Source organism: Amphiura filiformis, chromosome 7, assembly GCF_039555335.1.
Source record: "Amphiura filiformis chromosome 7, Afil_fr2py, whole genome shotgun sequence".
Lineage (NCBI taxonomy): Eukaryota > Metazoa > Echinodermata > Ophiuroidea > Amphilepidida > Amphiuridae > Amphiura > Amphiura filiformis.
The window spans coordinates 30780073-30801723 of NC_092634.1; the positions used below are offsets into that span (position 1 = coordinate 30780073).

Below are 21651 nucleotides of genomic sequence, written 5' to 3' on the forward strand. Positions count from 1 at the left end.
CAAGACTCAAATCATGGACTTGGGTTGATTCTTTCATACATGCTATTTTTCACATGCTCAATAGACACAGAGGATGAATTTGAGTTGTTTTTTCATACATATTACAGGCCTATGCCCCGGTGGGTTCAGTCTTCACTGACAATGTGTACGCATGATGGTTCCAATTAGGGGTACTTTTCAAGAAATGTCCATGGAATTTTCGAGGACAAAATTGTTCATGATTGTCCAAATTAGGGGTGTTTTGGAGCAAAATTGTCCTTGAAATGAAAAATAGGGTGTATTTCTGGGACTTTCGTCCGCGTTTTACCGCTACAGTTTTTGTTATTGTCCTCATTTCCCCGTGAAATAGGGGGAAAATTCAAAAGCGTCCTTGAAATGGTAAAAATAGGGTATTTATTTCGAAAAATGTCCTCGATTCCTCGTGATAAGGGGTGAAATGAAAATGCGTCCTCAAAATGATAAAAATAGGGGAGGTATTTGGGGCAAATTTTCCTTGATTTCGCGCAAAATAGGGGGTAAAATTGCTGCAAATGTCCTCGATTCCCCGTGAAATAGGGGTCATTTTCAAATCCTGGAACGGTCATACGTCCTACCTTTAAATACAAACTGAACCCACCGGGGCCTATGCATAGCAACACTTTCCCATGCTTAACTCAATTTGGCCAAAGTATGGACTTGGGTGGCTTTTGTATTCATATATTCAATTTATAGTGGTGGCTCATTCAGGGCTTAGTCTATGAGAATCAGAATTGATTCTCCCCCAAACCATTTTCATTCTTAATATGATGATCAGTTGATTCTCACTTGATTCTCGCCAGATGAGTTTGTGAAAATCAATTAAGATTCACGCAAAGTGTGATGAAATGTGTCTGAGTATGGGTATGGAAGGAATGAGGTCCGAGACTGAATGCTGGCCTTAACTCTTTTTAATGTCTTTCATCCACAGTGGTCTCAACAATGGAGTGTATCGTTCAGGGTTTGCTCGTACCCAAGAAGCCTATGACAAAGCAGTAAGAGAGGTGTTTGAAGCATTGGATAAGGTATGGAGACTCTAAAAATTATGAGCACTTTGAACCTAAAGAGTGACCATTTGTAAAATAAATTTCTTGCAGATTTATTCGCTTGGCATAAATATCATCAAATTTGTATTACATTTGCATATATATATATACATATGCATAACAAACAAACACAAATTCATAATCAACTGAAAGTTTGGGAATAAGTTTTTTTCGTGGATATCTACTGAAAAATGTCATAAAAAGAGGATGCTAGAATCACAAAATACTCCTTTAATCATATTAATTCTTGTTTTTCCTCTAGGTTGAAGGGATTCTCTCCAAGACTCGTTTCCTCACTGGTGACACCATCACTGAAGCTGATGTACGTCTGTTCACTACGTTGGTTGCGTTTTGATACAGTCTATCATGGACACTTCAAAGTAAGCTCAATTCAACTTTTCTTTCTAATGACAAGTGTTCATAAAACAGGTTAAAGTTTAGCAAGGGTCTAATAAGTTCAATATTTAGACCCGCTCTTGTGTTAGACCCATGCACAGGAAGGTTTAACTTTAACCTATAGTAAAGTTAGATCCAGGTTCAACTCTTGGTAGTCCAAGTCTAGAGTGAAGAGGCAATTTTGAAAATCAAGTTATTATCATCATCAACACCAGAGTACTAAGTTGCACTAAACCTTTAGTTTGCGCCTGAAATTCCATAAAATTCATAGCGAGACTAATAAATGTTGGGCGTAAAGCATCCAATTTTATGATTATTATGTTTGGGATACAATATCTTCACACACTTGGATTCACAAAAACATAATAATGGTTGTAATAGGATTTGAACTGTTCATATGAGACCAAATTTTAACTGAATTTTAACTGTTGACACATAGACTGACACACCCCCACAGACTGACTCATACACAACTCGTGATAGTGTATAATATCTACCTTCAGTCACCGGCACTAGCTTTGAAGTTCAGGTGTTCTGCGTTATCTTAGCGTTACTTGGTGCATGTACGTACTTTTACGCGCACGATTAACATGTCGCATATGTACACCATGAAACCATGCTGAGCCAACACAGCAACGCTGAACTTCAAAGCTAGTTTCACTGACTGGAGGTAGATAGACTATAAAAGGTTTTTTCTTTGGACGATCTACTGATAAAACTGTCTGCTGTGTGGAATATTCCTACTTTTGTCAGATTTCATAAAAAAAGTTTTAAAAAAGTTGACACTCTGTTGGGAATTATTCTGTTCTTTTCCGCATCAGTGCAACAAAAAGCGTCTGGTAGACTGCCCAAACACGTGGGGGTTCGTACGAGATATCTACCAAACCGGTGGCGTCTCTGAAACGGTTGATTTGGAGCATATTAGCAAAGGTTACTCTGTAAGTGCTTTGTGCATGCTTTGGTGTTGGTCCGCATGAACATAAATTTATTTTCATCCTGCTTGCTTTTGTGTGTTTTGTGCATCTGCTTTTAGTGCAACAAGAAACGCATTATTGACCATCCAAACGTATGGGGATATCTCCGCGATATGTATCAGACGTCGTGCATCGCAGAGACGGTGGACCAGGAGCACATTCAGAAGCATTATTATGTAAGTTGACTGTACAAGAGTAGAAAAACAGAGATGAAAGAAGTAATGTGAACTTGCTGCTTTAAGTTGTGGTCTGAACTACTAGGATAAAATTGTCCCCAAAATATTTTTCTTTCCCCAGTTTGCTCCCCCACTTTTGAGGAAAAGTGCATTAGCACATTTATGCTTGTTTGAAAACCACTGGCAGTCCATTAAACCAGTGGCATGGCCAATGGGACAACTTCCTGCAACTATGAGAAGTCTTCCCCCCCCCCAACCCTCCCCTGTTGGTTCTGGATGCTTTTTAGGCCTTTTTCGTATATTTTGGTGCCCTTGAAAGTTGCCTTGCTTCCTCCTCCTTTGCCCCTCTGAAAAAGGTCCTGGTTATACTGCCTTAAATGGGCATCTTACATGAACCAAGATACCAAATCTAAGCAGAACTTTGAAGTCAAACCAAGTACATTTGGACTGAGTTAGTTAGCAAATAGCATTATACTTCTTTTATCTCTGGTTTTTGCCTTTGAAAAATATGTGTATCTTAAAAGGGCATTTCGTGATCCACAGCCTCATCCCCCCACTTTTCTCAAAAAAAGTTGAGATTTTTATATCCCTGGAAACCTCTGGCTACATAATGTTTATGTACGAAATATTTCTTGCCGATTAATTCGTTTAGCAAAGATATCGTGAAATTTGAATTTCGTTCTGGTATACCAGAACGAAATTACAACACATTGTCTATGGAGCAGTACAATACACATAATCGTGCATAACTCGCAAAAGAGAAGAGACAGACTATATGATTTGATTGCAAACATAAGTTAAAACCTGAAGCAATTTTAAAGTTTTGAGACAAGTCATTGATGTTAGTGGAGGATTCAAGATGCCAAACTTGTAATAAGCTTTTTGAGTTTTGAAAAACTTCAAGTCATTAATCCTAACGATGAAAGAGCTTTTTTGTGCGTGGAAAGTTTTAAAGAGACAAGATGAACAAATAAGTTGTTTTTTCCCTGGGGATTTGAACCCCAGACCTCTCGGGTGCCAAGCACTGAATCAGCGACTGGTAGCCATGTGTGTTTGGCTGACCCTGTCCAGCAAAACCATGCAAATATATATGACTTAGGGTGATTGCGTCATTGCATCACATGGGATACCTACATGCACAATGGTTTCGTTTTGTAAGATTTGGACAGATTTATAGGCGTTAGGGTTAATGTTATAGATTCAAATGGCTAAATAGATATATTATCCAATCAAAGTAAAGAATACATTTGAAAAATGATTTATATCATATTTGGATATGTAAATTTATAACAGGTAGGCCTGCATGTGGGTCATCCCAGGGTGCTCAAGTTTTGTATACACCCCTTTTGATACTGTTAAGCCAATAATTAAGGTATATCACTCAAATTTCACGAACATTTTGCCAGAAAATTTCAGATTAACAACCATACTTCACTCAGTTACCACTACTGCTTTATCCATTAACTATTATTTTGAAGAAAATACAAATGCTTTAGTATTTTTCAATGCTATAAACTTTTATCTCATTTTATTTCTCTCTACAGGCCAGCCACAAGTCTGTCAACCCACTCAGCATCGTACCTATTGGACCCGACATCAATTTCATGGAACCACATGGACGCGAAAATTTTGGTCAAAAATAAGGTCACTGTCATGATGCTGTGGGGATACTCCCCTCTCACTACCATTGGATATCTAATGGGGTCATGCATTGCACGCATCACCTTCACTGGGGGGATTGCATGTTGCTCATGATAAGCATGATTGTTTTTTGTGTTGTTGGCTTTTTTTTACTGTGCTGAACTAGATCGGGGATGTGACCCATAGGTTTTGTGTGTAACATTTTTAGAGTTAACTTCAATATTTTTTGGTGTTTCATCCAAATTTTACACCAGAATTGCCACCATGTTCACCAGAATTGCAGACATGTTCTCTGTTTTAATTTCATTGATGACCTACCTCAGAATTTTCAAGAAAAATATTGAAGTTGGCCACATTTCACACACAAATCCAGTGGCTGACATCACCATTGGGTTATTCCATTTAAAATACACTCGCCCTGTGGAAGATTTAGCTCAAGTCTTCCACAGAGGGAGTATGAGTTTTGAATAGAATAGACAATTGTGTAACTTCCATTTGAAATACTCACTCCAGTTGTGGAAGATATCGGTAAAGCCGTAATACAGGGGGAGTATGGGTTTCAGAATTATTAACCCTGACCATTTACATTTGAAATACATACTCCCTCTGTGTTAGATATTTTCCAAAATCTTCCACAGAGGTAGTGTGGATTTCAACTGGAATAGCCCATTCAATGTGAAATCTAGTGAAAATGAGAAAAACTCAAGGCATTTATATCACACGCATATGCATCATGGCCATATAAATGGTCATGAGACTCGACAAATGACGTAATTCATCAAGCTCCAGATCCATGCTTTCACCTTGGGAATAAAAACTAAGGGGGCTATCATTTTCTTTGCAAGGGGGGTCCCAAATTTACAAAATGTCGGCATCAATAAATTTGCCACCCCCCTGTTTCGGCAACAACAATTTTATGACCCCCCTCCCCACCACCAATACACCTTACCTCCTAAACAGGTTAAAATTGTATTGAAATCAGTCTTTTTTGAATAAAATAAACACACTATCTGTGGTCATCTTGTGACTCCCTATATTTTGGTCATCAAATATTTTATGACCCCCCTATTTTTTTCCAAAAATGACCCCCTATATTGGACCCCCCCCCTTCCAAAGAAAATGATAGCCCCTAAAACAAACATTCAATAAGCAATAGAAATTAGTTGATGTGCGAAGTGAAATATTTGCAAGCAGCAATTCCCAAACTTATGAGTTGAGTCAAGGATCCAGTATCTCCTATTGTGGATGAACCTAATAATCCTGGGAAAAAATGTTGCCACACTTTGCCTTTATTTTGCTATATCTCTTCCCCTCGCTCCCTTCATTCAATGTTGGGCAATGCCATGTTGTCGGCAGGTCAGTGAGACCCTCCAACTTTGAAAGATGGGGAGTGGGGAAGGATGAGATACAGGGGGAGTCTGTGCTTCTCATATAAATCCAACAACTCGTCAATGCCCCCTTGGAAAAAACTGGTACCACCACTGGGCATACCCAGAATCTAACATACTTAGGGGTATTGGGTTCAACTCTCGTGTAAGGATTAGGTTTTATAATGACCCTTATTGGGTTTTCGGACTACTGGACTATTCCAGTTGAAGTCCATACACCCCTTATTGAAGACATGATCTTAATCTCCCACACAGGTTACCTGACTTAGTGACTCCATTTGAAATCTACACCCCCTGTGTGGGAGATTAAGATCATGTCTTCCATAGGGTGTGTATGGATTTTAACTGGAATAGCCCAATGACCCATCAGACTATCAACCTGTAACCATGGTAACCACCCACACAAGTATATTTTAAATTAAATAGCAGTTCAAAACTAGGGGTCTTTCTGTGAGAGCCTAGACACCGAAAAAGGGGGTCTTTCAGTGAGAAGGTCCCAAAAATGGGGGTCTTTCAGTGAGACGGGGGGAAATCTGTTCAGCAAATTGGGTCATTCAGTAAGACTGGGAAAAATTTGGGGTCAATATATAAAATGTGATACAAAATTTTCAAAAATTGAAAAAAATATTTGAAGAAAAATAATACAAAAATGGGGTCATTCAGTGAAAGATTATCAGAAATTTTCCCAAAAATTTAAAAAAATGTGTCTTTTGGTGACAGAAAAACAATAAAGGAGTCATTGAGTGAGAGGGAGTTCAGTTTAATAAGGGGGTCAGTGGGTGAGAGGAAGTTGAAAAATGGGGGTCAATGTGGCGGCACATCCTGCCCGTCACCCATTTTTGGCTCTGAGCGGAGCTTATCAGTGCCTTTGTCATGCAACTAACTAGCATTCATTTTCAGGCCACAATACGCTGTTGGTTTTTATGCTAAGGATCATTTAATGACTGATATGAAGGCTTAAGTTTCGTTTCTAAGTTTGGCTAAGTTATTTTTGAATCGATTGCACTCCAGATTTTATTAAAATTCAGGCGATAAAAGTATTATTTTTGGGTAAAAAAGACCAAAATAGTCACGATAATCGAGTTATATCTTGGTTCCCTGTGTGTGCTAGAGATTATTCTGGTCTGTATAATTTAAGATGCGTAATACAGACGGAAACCAATGGAGGTACATTTCTTAAGATTTAGTTCAGATCAGAAATTATTTGACTACTTCTTAACTTTTCTTCACTATTTCTTTATAATTTCAATAAAGAGATAGGTAAGGAATGTCAAAAAATAGTCAAGAGCATGTCTGAATCTTGAATAAATCCCGAATAAATCTGAACAAATGACTTTTCTGGGGACTATTTGGCTTGCGCAAGTGCAGTACGAAAGCACTGTGCCGATTTTTTTGTTAAAGGTCACGTTTTTACCGATAAGCTCTGCGATGCTCAACAAACTTCGTACTTTTCTATGAGGCTATTTTGAACCAATAAATCGATTAGTTTTTCTTGATTGATGACATCACCATTTCTGAACCAATCAGCAAACAGTTTTGTGTGATTGATCGATTCTTGCAGTAGTCTCCACAGCAGCCAGTTTGGTTCCGCCCCCGGGGGGGCCACTCAAATATAATGATGTAAGCATGCGTGACCAAAAAAACACGTGAAAAGGGTGTTTTTTCGGTTGGGCACGTTCTGTAGCGTGACGCGTTAAGGGGCAAAAACGGTGATTTTCATGAAAAGGGGTTGTTTTAAAATCGTTTGTAACGCATTTAGGGTACCATATTTTAATCCGCTTTTCAAATCTGCTGAAACTCCGATTCCGAAAAAAGTTTATTCCAGTGTCGTATAAATGTTTAAAGCACTATGTTATGCAAATATATTTCATGACGTGTTACATGTGATTTAACCATGGCCTCGTGAAAATACCGTTTATCTTTAAAAAACGTGCATATTAATTAATGACGTCATGATTATGATGATGGGTATATAGTTCAGTGGACAAAACGGGGAGTCGCAAATCCGGAATGAAAATATCATGTAGCCTATTTCAACTTAAGATTTTTAGGACCTTTATAGATTCCTCACATTATTTACTACTCCTGCTAGTAGATTTGCGAGTTTCCCCTTCTCTGGATTACTTTAGGAAATTATATATGCAGTAGAAAGCATGAAAAGGGCCGCTGATATCAGGACACGATAATCAACTTTAGGTGCCGAATTCAGAACCAAATACGATGTGAATACTGCCGGGGCCTGCTTTAACGTTGCGTCTGGATAAACTATGATGATAAATTACGCTAAATATTGGTATATTCTCACAAAACTACTTTACGAGAATCCAATCAGATTCATGTAACAAGCTACGAATCTGAATTATTTATATTTTAAAGTGGTAGGCCTACGGTATGGTATACCGGAGGGGGGGTAGGCCTATATCCGGGAGGTGCAGTTTTAAGTTACTAACTTTAATAGTAGGCCTACAAATTTGTTCAATTTGTCAAAATCCATCAAAACTTGTAACGTGGGTCAAATTTAGACAAAAACTTGTTTAGGGGCAAAATTAGACAAAAACTTGTTTAGGGGGTCAAAATTAGACAAAAACCTGTTTAGGGGTCAAATTTTTGGGGAAAGCGCTAAAAACTTGTTTAGGGGGTCATTTTGCTCACAGAGGAAAACTTGTTTAGGGGGTGTTCGAAAAAAAAATTGGTCACGCATGCGTACACTCTCATATTTGAGTGGCCCCCCCGGGGTTCCGCCCCTTCCACACAAACATTTTTGTGGAGGGAGCGTAACCAAACTGGCTGCATAGGAGACTAAGTTCACTGACCCACTGACCTTGCAAACTCAACCACAGAGAGCTACGGTGCATAATCGAGGTGAAAATACGCTAGTTTGTTTACATGAGCTCATGAGCTTCTGGTAAATGTCATTCAGAAGCATTTACGAGCATACCATAATATTTTTTAATTAAATATAAAGATGTTTATTTAAGTTATTTGTAAAATTCAGCGATGGACTTAATCTAGAAGTGGTTTGATTTTAGTTGTAAACGCGGGACTCGACCGGCATGACAAGTTGAACATGTGAAGTTCCAAATTCGGAAGCCATGTACTACTATTCCATGCACGTAGGTCTCACACGCATACCGAACTGCTCCGAGGTTATACTGACTACTAGATTGTCTACTTTTGTACTTTCGTAAGTGATGAAATTGAAGAAAAAATCATGAAGTGAAATCTATCAGAAATAAACACTGATGTGATGTAGGCTAGTTCTGCTCGAGTACAGCATCCAGGCAGATCCAGATCCGAACAGAACTTACGATTGTTCGGTTGGACCGGGTTCAACACACATGACACAACAGACATGTCAGGACAGAACAGTTTTGGTGTTTACAAAAAAATGCAAATGATCTCAAGTCACAAAAATTTGTTATAAAATTTCATTTATTGTCTCGCCTCAGTATTTCTGTCTGTCCGGGGGTGTGGATGTCCGTGTGTCCGTCCGGAGCTGTATCTGGGGAACTGTAAGACCTACTGGGGCGCTACTTGGTGGGAGGAAGGTTATCTAAGTTTGCTCCGTAATTGTATGTTTTCGGTGAAAAATAATGCAAATTAACATAGCTAATTTGCATAATTTATGCGAAAATCAGCGCAAATTGATAAAATTTCATTTCTGAACTTTGTTCAGGATGGGACTTAGTAATTTCCGTCTGTGTGTGGGGGTGGGATGTCCGAATGTCCGTCCGGAGCTGTATCTGGGGAACCGTAAGACCTACGGGGACGCTACTTGGTGGGAGGAAGGGTATCCAAGTTTGCTCCGTAATCATATGTTTTCGGTGAAAATATGCAAATTAACATAGCTAATTTGCATAATTTATGCTTGAATATCAGCGCAAGTTGATAGCGGCGCATGGTACGAAACCTTGTGACAGGAATGATACACACGCTGCTGATCACCTGATTAGTTTTTGGCGAAAAGTATGCGCATTTAGTTGTTAAGTTGCATAATTTATGCGGGAACGCTTCTACAAAATGGTTGGAAATCTGAAGAAATCCGCCTTGTGAAGCTGTTTCTGGGGATCCGTAAGAATGCTAAGCCCTATGATGATGAAACGTGGTGGGGGTAGCATGACCAGAGGATCTCGACCTGATTCGATTTTCAGCGCAAAATATGGTAATTACCTACCTAATTTGCATAATTTATGCATAATATGCAAAAACCTTTTTCTCGGAGACTAGGGTCGTACGTTCTTCAAACTTGGTGGGCGGGTGCATCTTGACCCCAGACAGAACAAGTTTGTATTGGTTAGTGGGTGAAGGTCACTCGAGGTCATCCAGGGGTCATATAAGGTCAAATTACTAAAAACTGTCGTATGGGCATGAAACTTGGTGGGTACAGTTAACATTTAGAGTCAAATTTTCTGACGGTCATTTTGGGGTCATCCGAGGTCACTTAGGGGTCATCCGAGGTCAAATTACTAAAACTGTCGTATGAGCATGAAACTTGATGGATACACTTAACATTATGAGTCAAATTTTCGGACGGTTATTTGGGGTCATCTGAGCTCACAAGGGGTCATCTGAGGTCAAATTTCTAAAAACTCGTATGGGCATGAAACTTGGTGGGTACAGTCAACATTTAGAGTCAAATTATCGGACGGTCATTTCGGGGTCATCCGAGGTCACCAAGGGGTCACCTGAGGTCAAATTACTAAAAACTTGTATGGGCATGAAACTTGGTGGGTACACTTAACATTTAGAGTCAAATTTTTAGACGGTTATTTCAGGGTCATCTGAGGTCACCAAGGGGTCATCTGAGGTCAAATTACTAAAAACTGTTGTATGGGCATGAAACTTTGGGTACAGTCAACATTTAGAGTCAAATTTTGGAAGGTCATTTCGGGTCATCCGAGGTCACCCAGGGGTCATCTAAGGTTAAGTTACAAAAACTCGCATGGGCATGAAACTTGGTGGGTACAGTCAACAATTCAAGCCAAATTTTTGGAATGTCATTTTGGGGTCATCCAAGGTCACTCAGGGGTCATCTGTGGTCAAATTACTAAAACCTCATGTGGATATGAAACTTATTGATGGATGTATTATGCTCTGCAAATAAGATATAGCTACCAACCAGCAAGATGTATGATTGCATGTGATCTGGCACATACAATGTATATGATTTCACCTGTTGCACATTCGACTGCAATTACTTTCACATTCAAAAAAGCACAGAGCCACAGCGCCATTGGTGCTCTTGTTAGTGAGTGCCCTCAGGAAATTAATACCTGCAAAATGAGTCTTGACTCAAGATCTTGGGAATTGCTGCTATAACCTTTCTTCTATTCTTCTTTCTTACGTTCATTCCTTATGTTGATTTTCTTTTATATTTTCAGATTGGCCCAAAGTTCACGCATCTGAACCCTCTTGGTATTCTACCCATCGGGCCTGATCTTGATTTCATGCAACCACATGGACGAGAGAAGCTTGGTCACAAGTAAACAATAACTTATGTGTGGATATCAGTATTTAGATTAGGCTAAAAAATAAGTTGATTTGCCCTTATCGACCGACCCGAAAACCTGAAAAACATGGTCGCGTTTGTTTTGTTTTTCGTTAAATTTGACTATATGGAAATGTCATATTTTGGTTTATAATATTCAAAATAAACTGCAGTATAAACGCATAAAATTATCAATTTCTCGCAAATTCTGACTCAAGTTTTGCATTAATTTTGGTAATTTTGGTAAACATACGCTAAAATAGCACCTGAAGATGCGTACATTACATTTGTAAAGCGCATACTGTCTCTATTTCTCTAAAATTCTCTCTGCAAAGTATTAGGCGTCATGTCGTATTTTGCAGAAATTGCGAAAAAAAAAAATAATAAAATTTTTTTAAATATCGACCGACCGATTCGGTGTTGGTACCTAAAGCGCCAAGTCAGCTATTTTTTAGCCTTATATAAGAGGCATTGAATATTAGCTAAATCTATATTCTTATCAAGGAATTTTAAAAGGGAATGCATTATTACTCTTGGTAATCGGACATCTTGCATTATCACCTAATAAAAGGAAATGCTCATAGCTGGCCAAATCATACTACACCATTTTTCACCCTGATGTGGCAGTGACGTCAGTGCCTATTTTTTTAGGCGTAGCTGCAAATCGCTAGCTTACACTCAAAGCACTGACAGACATGCGCTTAAATAGGGATGTTCATAAAAAATTTTGAAGTTCAATATTTTTAGCTGAAAGTTCCTTTATTTGAAAGAGAATTAAATTACCTAAACAATAAGGGGTCAATCATGTTTCTAGTGCATATACTTTTGAAGTTACAGACAAAAATAGTGTCATCAAATTGCCCAAAATTGTGTGTGTGAAATTGTGACAGCAGGCACATGTACAATGCACACTACTGTATGTGACCCCAGATGACCTCCTATTCTTTACTGTAAGAAAGCTGTTTTGGATGGTCTTGATTTACACACAAATTGCGTTTGAGCTAAATCAACATCACTTAGGTTTTGGTTGTCAAAATTAATTTTTAAGTGATTTTCTCCATTGAGCCCCACAGTAAAGACATTTTTTGACTGTACATGCACATTCCACTTCCCTATGGATGAACAGCGCCACCTATAGTGTGTGATGTGAGCTAGCCTAGCTTAAAGATGCCGCATAGATTCGAAAGCAAAACAGCTGTCTCAGCATGTTGACTTCACTGCCACATCAGGGTGAAAAATGGCATCTTACAGAATGCATGGTGACATTTTTAGCAAAATACAATCAAAACTATTTCTTACTGCAGGCAATATGATACAGGCTAGCATAAAATTAAGTATTACACTCCTTGAGGAGCAACAAGCATGGAGTATTAATATACATTCCCTTTCTAAATTCCTTGACTTCAGTTAGGCTTTATTGTAAGGTTTTTTTGTGAGATGTAAAACAGGTTTTGGTAAATAACAGCAATAAATCAAGCATTTTTATTTTCCTGTGATGAGGTGAAATATTAAGAGATTTTAAAAGTGTATATTATCGGGAAATAATTTGATAGTTAGAACATATATAGTTGAACCAGTTGTGTCAAAAGGTAGAGCTATATTTCTTCAGCATAGGTCAGGGGTTCCCATCCTGTTTCTGAAATCTGACCCATATCATGTCAGTCAGACCACTCACTACCTCTTGTCAAAACTTATGTTAGGGACCAATGAATATCACAGGGTGGCACAATATTGTCCAGGAGAAGCAGGACTCATTTTTTTGTACACATATCCAAACTTAAACCTAAATTTGTTGTTTTTGTCAGGTCAATAGATCAATTTTGACATGATGTCGTTTTCAGACATTTTATAAGTCCACCATAAAATTCCATGTTAAACAGCCGGAATAGCCAGTGGGATTTATTTCACGTTATCTTGTTATTTCAGCATAAAATTGACATAAACCTTTTCTGACGGTATCACTAATTCGCATTTTGAGTAAAGAATAAAAATCATAATTTGATGGAAATCGTACATTATGGCTTTAATCATGTATTTATGTGCAACATTGGCAATGTTAGTGTAATGTCTTTCTTGTGCCTTACAGGTGTGACCCCAATACTAATTACTATGTTCCTATGGTGGGATTGATTATGATATTTGACTTGTTTTTATGCATACTTTATGTGACTGTCCACCACAAACCAGCCGTAAAGTCGGCCCCCATCAATTTTTTTTATTTCGTGTTTAGAAAATATATATCATAAGCTTTAAAATGGTATATCATTTGACTTCAAAACATATCCAGAAGCCGGGTTATGGTTTGTTGAACTTTGCTCCTTCAACAAAATGGTACCTTATTTCGGTTCTACATGTGTCTCTTTTTCCACATTGCTGGTAATAAATATCAAACAGTCATAATTGGTGGTCATTTCAAATCATCCCTAAGTCAATGAGGTTCAGGAATGTCCTCTCATTGTTAATTGTTGGTTTATGTACATACCTAGACAAAATACAATGCTTTGTAACCCACCACTTGAACAGGATTTAGCCAAAGCAAACAAAGACTAGAGCTATCTAAGAATTCTATAGACATAGGTAGAAGCTTATTATCCTCTTCAACAATAGGATTATTGATTGGTTTAAAAGGTGTTTGACTGGCACTAGCAAAATGAAATACATGTAGCACCAATTTGAGGTACCTATGAATATGACCTTCATGCACATTTCAGAATACAATTTGCCGACTTTACGGCTGGTTTGTGATGGATGGTCACATATATTATTTATATTGAGTAAAAAGGTGTTTTGTTCTATCTATTTATGTAGCTTCTATAGCAGGTATTAGAAGTGGTCACACGGTGGTTGCATTCATCTATGCAACACACTATACTAAATTTATAATAAACTTATGAAAATAATATAATCCTGTTGAGTTTGTGTGCAATGAAAGAATTATAATGGAAGACAGAGAAAAATAGTTTACGTCTGACGTCATCTGTCAATCAAACTCGAGCACGGTTTGTTTACAAGTGTCGTGATGATATGAGTTGCTGAACATGGCGGTAAAATCGGGCACCTTTTTGTTAATTTTGCACCTTTAAACATACAAACCATCTCAAAAGTTAGGTCTTTATAGTAGGAAACTTTCTTTCCCGAAGGCACCATGTCAACAATGCCTAGAAAAGTTGCATTTTGCCTTTTAAAAGTACGTATTTTTTTCGCCATTTTCTGCTATTCCTTTTCTCCGTTCGGCACCAGATAAATTGACCTTCCTTTTATGTGCTATTAACTAATCAAGGATCGTAGGGAATTTGATTGCAAGTGATTGCAAGTGATGTCAGACGCAAACTGCTAAAGTAGTCTTTTTATCTCTGTCTTCAATTATAGTAACTTTCATAATATCTAAGTCAGGGATGGCCAACCTATAGCCGAATGTGGCCCCTTTTGTGTGGCCTGCGAGACTGTCAATATATAAGAAATGTTTTCAGTGCTATTATTTTCTTTAGCTTACATATCAGTAGGTGTGCATTATTTTGTACAAGTTCTCTCCCAACAAGTGATACACATTTATTAACCTATAAATAATGAGTATCTATTCTAATATAATTCAATCAATTTTAAATAAAAAACAGAACACAAGATTCAGGTTGAAAAATTTTGTTTGTATCATTATCAAATTAAAAATGTCAAAAATCATGGGTGTTTTAAAAGCTTTCATGTTACTAAACTAAGATTAATTAAGAACAGAAACAATTGGTATCTAATGTATGGTATTTTGCTATATGTCTCACAAGAAGTATGGTAATAGACACTTTGCAGAATGGGCAACTGCAGATCCGTCGGATAACGCTTTTTCAATGGGAAATGAACTTTGCTGCTTAGATGATGTCGGGATGAGGTTAGCATTTATTCCATATTGAAAAGCGTGTTCCAACGGATCTGCACTCGACAGGCCTTTTTGTATACAGTGTGCTTCATAGAATGAATGATATTGTTGTGTGATGTATACCCAGCAAACACTAATTCGTTTTACAGAAAACATTTCATCAGTTTATATAAAGGGTATAAAACGTTTTAATAATGTTCCAAAAACAATTTTGAGAACCTGATGCAAAACATTCTAACATAATGTTGACAAAATATTTTTCAGCAAAATATTTGCCAAAAGTATTTTACAATAACATTTTGACAACATTTTGATAGCGTTGTTGTAGTGTTTTTTTCATATAAAACATTTTAAAAACGTTTTCATGACCTCTGTATAACCAGATATTTTTAAGTTATTAAAACATTTTGAATAAAACCAAAACCTGTCATAAACATGTTTATAATGTTTAAAGAACATTTTTGATGGGTATACAACACCTGAATACTGAAAACTATCAAAAAAGATCTGTAGGCTTACAAGAAGAAAAGTGAATAACGTAATCACAAAATATAGTAAAGATTGTGAAATTTGTATAAAACTGGTACAATTTATTTAGATACATTATGTTCATAAACATAAAAAAAATTATGTATAAATTATGGTAATTATGTTAAGATTTTGAGTGCACCTAGTGTATGCGAATAATAGGTTAATAAAGTTATTAATTTTGATGTAACTCTTAAAGTGTTTTTATGCCAATCTCTCTCTTTGTGTAAAAGTTACAGCCAGGTTTGAACTTGGCTCATAATGGTATTAACTTAACACTTGAAGAGTGAGGTAATAAACGGGTCATAGACCTTTGGCAACTTAAGCGCCCTCCATCCTTGTTCAGAGATGGTTGGTTGGCCCTGATGTGTATTACGTATGGCTTCCTTAACTCCCCTCTTGAGATTGGGTGTGTTGTACATGGGTGACGGACATCGGGTGCTTGGTGCCGGTGTGGGTGTGTGAGGGCCCCACCTATGTATTTTTGACGTAAATGAGCAACAACAACAAAAATTTATAAAGCGCCAATATACAAAAAGTCAATTGTTCAAAGGCGCTGAAAGGCAGACACAATAATTCAAGTCTGATAGGCTTGTTGGAACAGATGGCATTTTAGCAGCCTTTTGAAAATACCAACAGTCTGAGCATTCCTAATATGGATGGGAAGTTTGTTCCACTCTTTTGGTCCAAAGCATGAAAAAGATCTGTCTGCGAATGACACACTATGGGTTCTGAGTTCAAGAAACTGAGGAGATGATGTTGATGACCGCAGTTGCAAGAACTATCACCAAGAGAAACAAAGGTAGAAAGTGTTGGGATAGCAACTGTGTCAATAATCGTCACCTCAAGTGAACCAAATTAACATCAAGCATAAATTTAACATCAAGCATCAAAGTGGACATTATGCTGTTTAAGCCTGGTACTTGTTATTTAAAATATGTTTACTGTGATGAGGAAAGGCATGCCATGTTTTTCAATAATAGAGAAGCACATGAAGTATGTAGTATTTTTTTTAATTTTGTGTCTTTACCTTTGGATGTGAAACAGTACAGGAGAGAGAGTGCATGTATTGGGCTATTCCATTTAAATGCCACACTACCCCTGTGGAAGATTTAGTTAAAGTCTTCCAAAGAGGGAGTATGAGTTTTGAATTGAATAGACAACTGGGTAACTTCCATTTGAAATCCCAACTCCAGTTATGAAAGATATAGGTAAAGCTATAATACAGGGGGAGTATGGGTTTCAAACTTATTAACCCTGACTAGTTAATTTGAAAAATATACTCCCCCTGTGGAAAATATTTCCAAAATCTTCCAAAGGGGTAGTGTGGATTTTGAATGGAATAGCCCATTGTCACCTAATGTGAACCAAATTGACACAATGAAGCATTTTCCTTTGAAAAATATTGGAAGAAACACTTGAGGTTTTGACTTTTAAAACTTACATTTTGGTCAAAAATTGTGCCGGGATAGGTCATTTTCAACAGATTTACCAAATTTGCCTTGCTATAAACATTGAATTTCGTTATCTGTTGACCTAATGAGAAAGTGTTTTTAGGGGGAAGTGTTAGCTTTCGTTCAATACATGAAAAAAATCTGATTGGATGACGGAAACACTTGAGGTTTTGACAAAACCCATCACAAAGGCCTATTTTCCAGCTAGAAGCTCACACAGCTCTTACGATGCTATACACTCAATCCTGTAGTGTAATCAAAGACTGTGTACATGGTGTAGAGATAATTCACTGCTTGCTTGGAAACTCTTGGACGAAAATGTGTGCTCAGGTGTATTAAGGTGGAAACTGTGCATAGATGGTTTATAAGAGAATCGTTTTTGTATACAAACCTTTCCATAGACATGCATATTGGCATGGCATATGCCAGCTAGAACAAAATGGAGAAAGGCACATGAAGCCTGTATTATCATTATTTTCAGTAATTTTGTTTCTTTACCTTTCCTGTTGGGGATGTTCTTTTATGCCACCAGGGCACTGCTGACAGTATACCGGGGTAGCCTTAGGAAAGGTGGTACAATGTAGTGTCGCCTAGAAATGAACCAAATTAACACCCAGCATTTCCAATAGGAAAGTGAACTGTGCATGTATGGAGTCATTTTAAAGAAAAGTTGAACAATGATGGCGCTATTTATGCAAAATCTTGTTTGCGTCTTTACAAGGGATAGACATTTGTAAAATGATGTTATAAGATCAGCAAACAGACTAACAAGCGACAAGGGAATTTTCAAAAACTTTTTATCATGAAATGTAAGGTATAAGTCTTATTATTTGGCTAATTTAAATTTAAAATATATGTAAATAGCGCTCTCAATTTGCACACAAATCTACAGTTTATAGAATTAAAATTACCACAAAAAATCAGAAAAAGATTAATAATTTGATATAGAAACGAAAATCTATGTTAAAACTTGCTCCAAAATATATGTGTATACATATTTTATTAGTGTGATAGCTGTTGGTATTATTCAGGTCTAGAATTAAACATAATAATTATAATAATGTTTTGTTGGAAAAAGTAATAAATGATCACATCAAACAACTGTGAGTCGTCTGTACTAGTCCTGGATAGACAATGTCAGGAAACTTTGATCAAAAACGGTAGTCCCCATATTGAACACATTAAAAGGTGTGTGAGCAAATATGAGAAAGGGCGCACACATAAACATGATGAAGCCTGTACTCAGGGCTCGAAATAAGGAGAGCCCAAGGGCCCTCGGCCCCCGAAAATCAGTTAAGGCCCGGCCGCAAAAGACACATCCGTTGAGCCCAAATGGCCCGCAAAATTTGTGGCAATTTTTCTCAATTTTTTGTGGGGTTCACAGGTTAAAACCAATTGGCCCAAATTTTGGCCCACAAAATTTGTGAGGGCCCTCAAACATTTAATATCAAATGGCCCTTAGCAATTCTGGCTTATTTCGAGACCTGCCTGTACTTTTTCAGTGTACCACTTCACTTTTCCAAGTTTATATGATTGTGGCCTCATGCCACTGAGTGGTAGGAAACATTTGGTACAACATAACAACCAAGACAACAACAAGGGATCCAGTAGCAAACACTTTTTTCAATGTATGTCCCTTTGTCATTTCTCAGATTTCATACTTTGTTCTCCTAACCCACCCAGTACCCACCCACGGTTCCACCCCCAATATTATGATTTTCAGTGATAGTTTAGTGCTTGGCCATTTTGATGTGCTCCAAACAGAGTGCCCACTTGTTCTGCCTAATATGGCACAGTTCACAGTGAACATGCAGTCTGATTCTGATTGGCTAATTGTATCTACCAAAAAACGTTTCAAAACGTGAAAAGCGGCCAAAGTTTAAAAAATCTTTCCTGTGTGGCTTTTCACCCTTTTTAAAACTTGGTCCCATTTAGTAAAGTAGTATTAACATGAAGAACGAGTCCTAATTTTTACATGCAACAATGTACTCTTATAGGTTTAAGACTGTTCGAAAGCGGTGCAATATAACGTAGGCTACCGTATGTATTATCAAAAATATTTCAAGGTTTATGTTTTATTATATTGCGTGATCATAAAGAGTAGTAGAGTATTATATATACTTAGCAAATTGTGTGTCAACCTGCTACATATAGGCCCTACATCTGTACATAAGGCGCAGAATCGCACATGACGATGAAGAATTTAACAAAGTGAGTATTTGCTACAAAATACATTATAACGTCTATACGGAAAAAATTCAATTACGCACGAACATTAATTCATTTGCTCTACAAAATAAACATTGACAACTAAGAAAACCAACAAGTAGCCTATAGATGACTTCGTATGGGTCTTTAAAACTTTCATAAATGGGACCAAGTTTAAAAAAGGGTGAAAAGCCACACAGGAAAGATTTTGTAAACTTTGGCCGCTTTTTACGTTTTGAAACGTTTTTTGGTAGATATTAATTCTAATTCTAATTAAATATTGCGCGCTAAGTGGTTCTTTGTAGCCATGCGAGGTGAACTAGTTGGATATCCATATTTCGCGGTTAATGGTGCTTTGTAGCCCTGCGGGGCAAACTAGTTGGATATCCATATTTCGGGGTGAGTGGTTTTTTGAAGCTCCAAGGGGCAAACTAGTTGGATATATCCATATTTCGCGGCTAGCGGTTCTTTGTAGATTTGCGGGGCAAACTAGTTGGATATCCATATTTCGCGGTTAGCGGTTCTTTGGATTTGCGGGCAAACTAGTTGGATATCCATATTTCGCGGTTTGTGGTTCTAGTGGTTTTAACGACCCGTAACCACCCCAGTCAGCTGCATACCGCATCCAGCTATTTTGATGATCAAAATACTAGTTTTTTAATGCTATGGGGTAACAGAATTATTTTTTTTAAAAATAGCTGAACCCAATAGTTCAGCCAAGGACTGGAAACGACATATAGATGACTTTATATAGAGTGTATTCAATAAACCCAAGGCGGAACGAGAGTTGCTAAGTAACCGCTATCCGAACCATAAACACACATGCATGATCAGACAACGAGTATTCAATTTCCTCATAGCATCCCACATTGTACACACGTCAGTCGAATTTGGCGGTGTTGGTTTGTTAGCCCTCCAAGTTATAACATCGTTCACTTTGTGTTGAACATTGTATGTGGGCCTCGCTGTAATAACATAAAGATCATTATGATCAGTGTGGTATCACAGAGCAGACCCTTGAGAGGGTCTGCTCATTTGGCTCATTTGCATGGCAGTCGGACTATGCCATTGTATTTGATCATTTGTGTATGGAGAGCAATGGCGACCCATCATTGTATTTGTTCATGTGTGTATGGAGAGCCACTCTTGGAGCCCATGGGACTTAGGCTAGGTCCTCAGGTAGAGTCAGACGCTGTATGTACTAGAAACGCCCATTCTTGATTCTGCGTTCATTCAATGTTAGCATTAAATTTGTATTGCCCGGCGGCCCCGCGTAATGGAAAAACCTGAATTTGTTACATAAAAAGAAATTAAAATTAAAAAAGCAAGGTTCCACCTGAGTACATATTAAATTGGTGTAGAAATTGTTTTCAAATATATATATGAATTTAGACAAACATACGGGATATAATGAACCTTTGACATGACGCCATGATGACATGATTTTATTAGTCGTTTTGTATATCATAATACCAGTATTTGTAATTTTATATTATATAGAACTAATATTTTGCATCATAAATGCGCAGTTCATATGCACAGACGATTACTAATCTTCAAGACTTCAAAATAACATGTTACTAAGCAGGTACTGGGTGCTGGCCTTGTCCTATTGCATTTGTACTTGTTCATTTGTGTATGGAGAGCTCACTGAAAATAGAGGTCAATGGGATAGCTTCTTTATGGGGCACTTCTCCATCGGTTTCAGGGCGCAGTTCATTGAACTCAGCGGGATTCTATTGCAAGTGCTTTTATATTATTACAAAACGGATCGTGGTTATTGCCTTGACTCTAATACATAATTCATACCAGGGATTAATAAATCCAGGGGTGCGGACATTTCATTGGTCGCAAACCACCGGGATTCGATACAAGTTTGCGTTGTAAATGAATGCGTGAATAAGAGTGTCATCCCCTTGGCGCGATATTTGATTTCTGAAAATACTCAAGTTGCCGTTCAAAATGCCTAAAAATCATCAAGATATTACAATACTGTCTAAAGTGATGTAAAATTGTGGCAAATTTGTATGATTTATCGCACATAATTTCTGCGTAGCGTGGAGAATCATTTACATAGGATTTTGGAGAAAAAATGTGATAATTTTAGGGAAATATAGAATGGCGGAAGAAACAAATAAAACATTTTCCTGGAATGTGTAGACCATACTCTTTCTGTTCCTATTGATTTGGATACTGATATAATTCTTAAAATGAAGCTGTTGGGTGATTTATGTTGGCGTTTCTAGAGTGTGTCATTATTGGCAAACATCTAGGGATATTGTTGAGAGGGCACTCGATTCACGAGATTTCTTTTGCAAGAACGCCAAAATAGCACACATTTTGTTGGTTTGCGACTGAAGAGTGTCCGCACTATAGATTTCTGCCATGCAAATTAGCTAGTGTCAGTGGGTAAGAAAGTGGCATCTTTTGAATCGTTAAGACAAGCCACATAATTTCTTTTGCAAGAAC

The 21651-nt window shown here is 37.5% G+C and overlaps 1 protein-coding gene across 1 annotated transcript in view; it reads left to right on the forward strand.

The window, feature by feature from the left end:
- Nucleotides 1–15710, forward strand: part of LOC140157014 (glutathionyl-hydroquinone reductase YqjG-like) — a 150045-nt gene extending 134335 nt beyond the window's left edge. Inside the window, 6 exon segments of the mRNA XM_072180069.1 lie at nucleotides 947–1040; nucleotides 1324–1407; nucleotides 1409–1441; nucleotides 2491–2607; nucleotides 4152–4251; nucleotides 11018–15710. Of these exon segments, the coding sequence (XP_072036170.1) occupies nucleotides 947–1040; nucleotides 1324–1407; nucleotides 1409–1441; nucleotides 2491–2607; nucleotides 4152–4250 (427 nt within the window). The 3' untranslated portion in view covers nucleotide 4251; nucleotides 11018–15710.
- Nucleotides 15711–21651: the final 5941 nt, after the last annotated feature.